The sequence below is a fragment of the Rhamphochromis sp. 'chilingali' genome, assembly GCF_963969265.1.
Source record: "Rhamphochromis sp. 'chilingali' genome assembly, chromosome: 4".
NCBI classification, from domain to species: domain Eukaryota; kingdom Metazoa; phylum Chordata; class Actinopteri; order Cichliformes; family Cichlidae; genus Rhamphochromis; species Rhamphochromis sp. 'chilingali'.
The window spans coordinates 33,481,287-33,490,765 of NC_137948.1; the positions used below are offsets into that span (position 1 = coordinate 33,481,287).

The 9,479-nt window shown below is 41.1% G+C and overlaps 1 protein-coding gene across 1 annotated transcript in view; it reads left to right on the top strand.

The window, feature by feature from the left end:
• Positions 1 to 315: 315 nt before the first annotated feature.
• Positions 316 to 9,479, top strand: part of LOC308394986 (extracellular serine/threonine protein kinase FAM20C-like) — a gene marked incomplete at both ends in the record, with an annotated part of 34,671 nt that continues 25,507 nt past the window's right edge. The window contains 8 exons of the mRNA XM_080879636.1: positions 316 to 764; positions 2,498 to 2,673; positions 6,228 to 6,306; positions 6,562 to 6,654; positions 6,877 to 6,992; positions 7,171 to 7,351; positions 8,870 to 8,957; positions 9,041 to 9,073. Coding sequence (XP_080735762.1) covers positions 316 to 764; positions 2,498 to 2,673; positions 6,228 to 6,306; positions 6,562 to 6,654; positions 6,877 to 6,992; positions 7,171 to 7,351; positions 8,870 to 8,957; positions 9,041 to 9,073 — 1,215 coding nt within the window. The remainder of the gene's footprint in view (positions 765 to 2,497; positions 2,674 to 6,227; positions 6,307 to 6,561; positions 6,655 to 6,876; positions 6,993 to 7,170; positions 7,352 to 8,869; positions 8,958 to 9,040; positions 9,074 to 9,479) is intronic.

The following is a 9,479-nucleotide window of genomic DNA, read 5'->3' on the forward strand; positions in this document are numbered from 1 at the left end:
AGCTGAGAGGTGTCAGGCAACATTAAAAGGTTTGTGTACGTCACTCTTTACTCACATTTTCTCTTCATATGCCAGATGGAGACTCCTGTGATTCATGAATGCATTACAAGGTCAAATTAGAAGAAGAGCAGGTGAAGGAATATGAGCCTTTATCAAGGCTATGTTCTACTTAATACTGGTATTTTGCTTTTTTGGTATGTTTTTGCTTTAAATTTTACACTTTGCTAACGTTTCATTAAAAATCTTCTTCCATTTTCTTTTCTCCCCCTCATGCATTCACCTCTCCTCATTCTTTATCACTCTCTTTTCAGTAGGATGATGTGGCGTATACGCCGGCGCTCCAGGACAATCTGTCTGTCCTTGGCCTTCGTCACCATTTTCATTCACCTCCTCCTGGCTCTTGTTTCATTTTCCATTTACCACCAGCCTTGTGACACCCCACTGCCACCCAGGACACACATTCCAAGAGACCTGGCACACACCAACTACACCTCTGTGGTGATCAGAGGTCCAGCTGAGCTACCAACTGATAATATACAAACAGATTCTTCCCATAAAGATGGAAAGAAGATGGTTAAGAGTCATGTACGACCACTTTCTGACAAAGGAGGCAAAAATGCCTCAATTGAGTCAGACTTGCTAAAGCTGGAGGCATTGTTTGGTCACCCACTTTACAACATGCCCAGCCCTCCTGTCCCTGAAGAGGACTGGCTGCTGAGGGTGAAACCAAAAGTCAAGGCGAGTGAGAGGAGCTCCCAGAGGTGGTCAGTATGATGCACTTAATATGCAAAGACCGTATGCTTGTGACTCATGCTTCCTTTGACAGCATCACTCCTCAACACCACAGTCAAACAGTACTTTAGCTTTCTAAAACCACTTTCCTTCACCAATCTTTGCTTTGGATATTTTGCTTTAGCACCTTTCAGTTCATATTCAGCTCAGTTTTGCTTTGTTACTGAAACGTCTCATACAGTTAAATTCATAATTTGCTGGATAAAGATGCAGTTTTTGTAGTTCTTGGTCTGCACACCATCCCAGCGGAGTTTAAGTCAAACTAATACATGATTGAAGGGCAGAATTTCAGCTGTGTTTCCTTCCTTGAGTTGCATGGGAATAATTCTGTCATCGTGCAGGTCTTTTGGTCACAATGAACTAACCAAGGGATTCTTTTCTTTTTAAGAATGTGCCAGATTGTTGACTGACCCCTTAATTCTTTAATAGATGTATCTATTGTTTCAGCATAATGATATACTCCTCCTTGGGCCTCATATTTGAACTCCAAAAAGCTATGAATTGAATCAGATGTTAATTCTACTCCATTTGTCATGAAATAATAAGAGAACAGGCCTCATCTGGCCATATATTGCTTTTCAGTCAATCATATGCATAAAAATGGCCTTTGTATAAAAATCTGTCCGTAATTCCTAAAGAGTTCATGCACAGTTTTAAAAAAAACAAAAGATAGAAAAAAAGAATTAAAGCAGAGAGTGTGCAGTTCAGTCAAATACTAACTGTTTAATTGAAAATCCACTGGGGTGTATGGAAGCAGAAGTACAAAAAATGTATCTATGTCCTAAAAATTATGAGCCCAACTGTAAGTGCAACACTGTAAACTGTACAAACTGTTTCCACAGTAACTACAAGACATTAGATGAAGCAATAAAAAGCTCCAACCTAATCACAGTATTTCTAATTTCACAGTATTCCACAGTAATTCTGGTTTTATTGCACCTCTTTGTATATTTCTCTGAAAACATGGTCGGTCAAGATTTTCACCAGATGGGTGAGACTGCAGGGAGCACACACAGTATCTTGTTGCTGCTGACAGTGTTGCTCCATGTATTCAGCTACTGTGGCCCATATTGATGTAGCCTAAGCAAAACTAAACATATGGGCTACAGTTTTCACAGGCACAACAAGAAATGTGAAGATGCTGTGCTGGCTTTGTGAAATACACTGAATATGCTGCGGTTGCTGCTGATCAAAGCGTTCCCAGCTGGCTCCTTTTACATTTGGCCTCGCTTCTGCGTGTTCTGTTGACATCTTTAAGCGTTCATTGCAACTATAGTAAAGCAACCAACGTGTCTAACAGCAGTTAATCTTCAAGTAATTCCTCTCCCCTTCGGTTGTCTTTTCCTGTGCATCTGTCTAACAGTGAGCAGACACTCCCACACACACAGACAGTGAAACAGCGAGCAGAGGAGAGCAGTGACACAGCCGAGGCTCTCAGCTAGATTAAAACTAAAACCTTAAAAAGTGCTCATCAGTTTGGTAAATAACACTGACTGAATGCTCCGTGCTCCACTTGTCCCTCCACTTGTAATGTAGTGTGGGAGGTCGCTCTCTCAGCCTCTTTGTGAACAGTGGTATGGATTGCAGTTCTCTAGTCATGAATGGTCATGACTGGATGAATGTGTGTCTAATTTTAAAATGCTTGGTTAAAGTAGAAGAGTGCTTTGTAGGTGCATTTCATTCACCAAATGCAATCATTATTCAGGGTGAGTGCGAGCCAGGACGGCTATGAGGATGTTCACTGGAACAGCAGCAGTAGCAGCCACCCTCCGTGGCTGCGCTTTCACCTGGGCATCTCCCGCTGGCAGCTCTACCCCCATCATGACCCCAACATGGAGCCCCTGATGCAGCAGCTCGCCACCCATCGCATCGTCAGCACAGGTGTGATATTCAGATTCCGAGTTTTATGTTTTTCTTTTGGGCGATCTAGTAAACGCCTCTTTATAATGCTTTCCTTTTGCTGTTATTCAACAGTATCAATGTATGGTTACAGCAGAGCCTGATGCCACATGCTAATGATGATGTGCCACAGCTGAGGTGTCAGACAACCATGGGCTGGCTGTTTTCAGAGTAGTAAACTGAAGCATCTGAGTCAGTTTTTAGTTGAGATAAATAAATTGGTGTGTTAAAGACTGCAGCCTGCTCATGAAATGACTTGAAATGAAGTAGCTCCAGGACAACCAACATTAAAATTACGCTCAACCTGTAAAGGTTTGTGGGCTACAGGGAGGGTAAGAGCAGAATAAAGAGCAGGCTTGTTGTGAGTGTGTGACACCTGAGGTTTAGGGCCTGTCTTTCAATTTTAGATTCACTGTGAAGTTTCAGTGAAATGAAAGCCACTGTGAGGGACCTTGGGGGCTCAGCAGAGGATGAGCAGGAATACTTGAACTACTGACCATGTAGCAAACTTAAAAATACACATTTCTTTATGTTTGAACTTCTACACTGATAATAAAGTTTGGGTGGGAGGGGACTGTCTGGATGGTCCACAAACACGACTTACTTGTCAAAAAGTGTAACAGTATATACTATCAGTCATTATGTGCAGTGCCGTGAAAGTGTTTGCCCCTTCCTGATTTCCTAGGTTTTTGCGCATTTGAGTGTTAGCCAAAGATAACCCGAGTAAATATAAAACGCAGATGATCCTCTGGACTTTGGGAAAATAGGCTGAAGAGACAAAAGATTAACCTTTTAGAAGGTTTGGGCCTCGTAGCATCTCCTGTAAAAGTAACACAGCAATTCATGAAAAGAACATCATACCAACAGTCAGCAGTGGTAGAGTGATGGTTTGTGGCTGCTTTGCTCCCTCAAAACAAAGACTATTTGCTGTAATTGATGGAAACATGAATTCTGCTCTCTGCCAGAAAATCCTGATAGTGAATGCCCGACTGTCAGTTCATGCCCTGATCTGAAACACACCAGCTTGTCTACTTCTGAATGGTTAAAAAACAAAATGAAGGTTTTGGAGTGGCCCAGTCAAAGTCCAGACTCAAATCTGGTGGAGATGATTTGACCTTAGGGGCTATGCATGCTTGAAAACCATCCAGTTTGGCTGAATTACAACAATTCTGCAAAGAAGAGTCAGAATTCCTCCACAGTGATGTGAAAGACTCATTGTCAATGATCAGAAACACTTAATTGCTGTTCTTTCTGCCAGTGGTGGCACAGTCAGTTTTTGGGTTTAGGGGCAATTAGTTTTTCCCACAGGGCAAGCAAAGGGTTTGGATAGCTTTTGTCCCTCAATAAATTAAACCATCATTTGAAAAATGCATTTTCTATTTATTTGGTTTGTCTCTGCATAATATTAAACATTTTTTTGATGATCTGAAAAGTGTGACAATGTGCAAAAGACTAAGAAAGAGAAAATACTTTTTCACAGCACCATCTGTCCATTGGTGCCATGAAGTTGGGATAAAATGTCATATCAAAATATATTCTATAGCTTCCTGTTATGATAGGTAACGGTGGTGTCAGTGATGGTGTCAAATATTAACATTTTTCTTGAAAAATGCTCTTGCTGTAAATAGATCCCTGTGTAACCTTATTCACCAGTCAGGCCTTGACGACTCCTTTCACCAAAATAAACTGAAGGACACTTAACAAGAAGAAACTCACCAATTGCAGTGAACTGAATCACACGTGCAGTACATGGCAAAATATATTGTAATACTAACATGTTAACATATTCAACGGTGCTCAAAGATAGTGAAGTGCAGTCTTGACCATCTCCAAGAAAACCTTATTATCAGAGCTGCTCCAGTACATTCAGCAGCAATATCTCTCTAACATTTCCTAACATTACCCACCCAAAGCTAGAGGTCATACCAAACAGATATAGCGCAGGTAGAAAAACTCTGAGTGTTGACGTAAGATGTGTTTCACTGATTGGATTCAGCAATTAATTTGTAGTAGGAACAAAATGTTATTTCAGCTTTGAAAGACAATATAGCCTTGGCTGAACAAGCAAGGCCATAAACACAGGCTGAGATGGGTTTTTTGTTACCTTGTTTGGCATGGCATGTGAATGAAACTTCATACAACCTTGTTAAAAGAAACCGTTGTTGAAAAGCACAAGGCCGCACGCTCCATGTGTGTAAATAATTGTAGAGATTCACAGAGATTCACTAAAACTACAGTTGTTTGTATCGTAGCACAGTTGCAAGCATAACTGTGAAAAGTACGTTTGTAAATTCAGTTCAGGATCACTTAAATTTAGATTTTTCAAAGTTCTTAGGATTGCTTTATAAAGTTTTTCCAGAGTAGCCTTCCAGAAAAAATGTGAGTAAAGGACAGATGTTCCTGTTAAAATGTTACTACATTAACTGTGGAAAAATGAGAAGACGATTTTATCCATCCATCCATCCATCCAGCCATTTTCTTCCATTTATCCAGTTTAGGGTTGTGGGTGATGGAGCCTCTCCCAGTTGTCACATGGTGAGAGTCAGGCGACTTCCTGGACAAGTTGCCTGTCTGTTTCTATAAAATGCAGTCTTGTGAAAAACTAAGAATGATTCAGTAGCTTGTAGAACCACCTTTAGCAGCAATAACTTGAATAACTGAATTTAGTCAGTCAGGTGAAGGCCTGCACATTGACTGGGTCATCGCAGCACCTCTTTTTCAGTCACTCTGTTCTAGATTTGCTGCTGTGCTTGGGATCAAGATCCTGTTGCGTGACCCAGTTTTAGTTGTCAGAACACACATTTGACCCTAAAATAATTGTTATATATTGTTAGTTCGCGATCAACACAATGATCTGGTGCTCCGAACTGTAACATTCAACCTGCTAACTGAGGCTTGTAGAGTCTGAGATGTAGCTCTTGGGTTTTTTGCAGTTTTCTGAGCATTACAGGGTCTCACCTGACCTGGGTTGAATTTTCTGGGACGTCCATTCCTGAGACGATTGTGTTAACACACACCTGAAAACTTCTGCTTTAACAGAGGCGGTCGCATTAATGCTGTGCATTTAATTATCAGTGCCTGGCTGCTACTTACCCTCTTGACTGTGGAAGCAGTAATAGTGTGCTTAGGTTTTTACAGCACTGCATAGACACATGACCTTATAATGCTGTTTGTGGTAGGTATACATTGTCTTTGTGAAGTGCCAATATGTGTGAGAAACACATTGTGTGGACATTTAGGTGTTTATCCTCAGATTGATAGAAATGTGCTATTTGCATGATGACACACATTTGCTCTTTTTCCAAAGTCTTTCTAGGAAATAAAGTCTCTGCTGTGTGTGTGTGTGTGTGTGTGTGTGTGTGTGTGTGTGTGTGTGTGTGTGTGTGTGTGTGTGTGTGTCTGTGCGCGTGCATGTGTGTATGTGCTTTTTCCTGAACAATGGCCAGTGTATTGTCACAGCGTGGCGTATTATTTGTGTGTTTGTGAGTGTGTATGCACTTTGTTGCTATGGTAACACCCTCTGTATTGTATTCCAGTGCAGAAATCTGGGGGTACTCAGTTGAAGCTGGTGATGTCATTTCCCAGCTATGGACAAGCCATGTTCAAGCCCATGAAGTAAGCTGCTAATGGCAAACCCCTACACAGTCATCATAGCTCTCAGTGTGTATAAGACTCCTTTATGGCCTCTTGAAACAAGAACAATAAGTGGAGATGGGAAACATGGATGTCTAAGTCGTCAGACAGCTGTATTGTTTGAGTGAATAGTAGAAAAAATGTGTCTCAAACTCCTACTGTCTGTGTGCACTTGTTCAAATCTAGTGAGTCAATAAATAGACTCTTTCTGATGTGCATTTTTATCTTTACTGACAGGCAGGAGAGAGATGAAGAAACCAACTACAACCTGTACTATTTCTCTGACTTTGAGCGGCACAATGCAGAAATTGCAGCTTTTCATCTGGATAGGTATCAAGTCAAATTTCTCTTATCCAAAAGGGCACAGCAACACACTATTACAGAGAGCACCACAAGGGAAACGGTGGACAAAATAGCCACATAAAAAAAATGCAAGTTATGTAACACTATTATAGTTTCTTATCTCTTCTCTTCTCAGCCTTTTTTTGGGGGTCTTTTATCTCTGCACTTAATCCTGTCCTCATCTCACACTTTGTTTCACACTCTCTGCAGGATTTTGGGTTACAGGAGAATCCCCCCTGTGGCTGGGAGGCTGGTGGATGTGGTCAAGGAGATCAAAGACGTCACTACTGACCGCAAGCTGGCACGAACCTTTTTTGCCTCCCCTGGTAACACTCCAGTACACCCTTTATTAATTCAGCAGGCTTTAAACGCCCTCATATGTCAACCTATTATAAATTCATTTTATTTTTCATATTTTCACATCACCAAAAACATTTTTCTGTCATTTTTTCCTGTTCACTTGCTTGCTTTTCTCCTTCTCTGTGCACCTCTGGCTCCCCCTAGTGGGAAATGAGTGCTTCTACGGCCAGTGCTCCTACTACTGCTCAACAGAGCACGCTGTGTGTGGCCGCCCCAGGGACCTGGAGGGCTCCTTGGCTGTCATGCTACCAGATCTCTCCCTGGCAAGGCGCAAGACCTGGAGATCTCCGTGGAGACGTTCCTACAGCCGAAGCAAGCTGGCAAAGTTAGTGGACGCCCTGGGCTGTCCAGCCATACAGAAAACAAATGTGCTCAGTGATAAAGGAAAGCTTACACCCTGCACTATATCAGTACAAAGTTATTAATATAGTGTTTACAAAAGTTTTAGCAGTGGCATAAATTTGATACACTTTGCCACCTAATTTGTTTTGTTTCTATGGTTTAGCAAATAGCAAACATAAGCATGTCATAACTCTAACTGTCATAACTGGCAAATAAATCAAAGATATGCAAAGAGTCAGCATTAAAGTGTCGACACTTGTGCTTCATAACTACTGCAGTTCCCCGTGGCAGGCTGGATATTAGCTCGTGAACCAAATCCTGTTTCCTTGGTGATTTCATTCCTGCCTGATCCGTGCACAGCAAAATCTCCATTGTTAAATTAACACTAGTACTATACTAACACTGAGCAGTGCTGATTTTCTAACACTGGAAAATAACTCAAAATGTTAGAAATATTCCAGTGTTAGAAAATTTAGCACTGCTCGGTGTTAGCCATTGTAAATCTTCAGAACTGACTAGGTTACTTTTAAAAATATAACACTGTCAAAAGTGTTCATTTAACACTCAGATGAGTGGACACATATAGACACTCTCTAGTGTTAATTTGACAGGCGAGATGTTGCTGTGTGCGTGAAGCTGGTGATGGTTTGTTGGCTGATTGCTGACTATTTGCATTCATTTGGTTTATTCGTCAATCAAAGTCGTTGAAAAATACGAGAAGCCCATGAGTAACTATTTGTATTCGGTTTGTAAAATTCACAATACATATCATAGCGTGCTTTTAGCACCTCCTGGCCAACACGCACAACTGCACACTGATCTCTGGACTGCTTCTTTGCCAGCTGCTCTTCATACTCATCTTCCCACCCTCCGGTCCCACCACTACTGCATAAATAAGAGAGGCAAAATCAGAGGCTGTGAAACAGCTGTGCCAGCCAGCCTCTCCTGGCACTGCCCCCTGAAACCTCTGCTCCACCTCTCCCCCTGCAGCTGAGCTACAATCATACCCCATTACTGCAATGTTTACCAAGTGATGCAGGATTTAGTATCCCAGCATCTTCTAAGCTCCCACCCCATGTAGTCTGCTGTTCTTGTCATACTGTCTCCTGAAACAGAACTGCTAACCTGTAGGTTTACTTACCTAAAGTATATGTTCCTCACAAATATCTAACTGCTGTTTAGTCTTATGTATCCTGTAAAAACAGAATAGAAATCCTACATTTAGAAACTACCTGCAGTTCCCAGATAGCTGTCCTCATATTTCCTACACTTGACCCTTCTGTATAAGTAGGCTGTGAACTTAATGTTCATTTCTTTAACAGAAACTCATAAAACTTTGATTAATTACGCTGTACATCATGGGTTGTAGTTAACATGATTTAGTTTTCTGCTGGAGGTGATCATTCAATCCATTTGAATAATGAGCTGTGGCTCATTTGAATGCTAATAAAAAGCTGGATGTTCCTGCTCTATTTTATCTTACAAAGAACGTGGTTTTCAGGTGGGAGACAGAACCCGAGTACTGCTCCATGGTGAAAAAGACACCGCCATACGACAAGGGCACACGACTGGTGGACTTCATAGACATGGTCATACTGGACTTCTTGATGAGTACGTTTTTGTCTGTTGCATTGTCCAGATTGGATTTTTAAAGGATGAATTTCTGTTACAGATGACCCAGCAAACAAGGGAGCCTTCAGGGAATGTTCCCTAAAGGTTCCCTGAGCAGGCAATTTGACATCTAATAGGAGAGGAAAAAAAAAAACTTCTTGCCATGTGGTGGAAAAGTGAAGTCATCAGTAATATTTCAAATACGCTATATTCCACCTGTGATTTTATTTTCCCAATTATAATAAAAATATCTATTAGAGATTGGGGTTTAGGCCTATTTTCTGAGTATGAAAAGATGCTGTTTATAACATTGATTATATTACATTAAATATAACTTTTATAAGACACTTAATAAGCGCTCTGCCACCTAAAAACATCCAAAAAATGTCTGACTTTGTTTCGTGCTGCTACGTTATTATTCCGAAAAGCAGCGAGGTTAAAGGTCACCACGAACAATTTAAACTCGGCGTGCTTGACTTTCTCAATCAGACCCACTAACT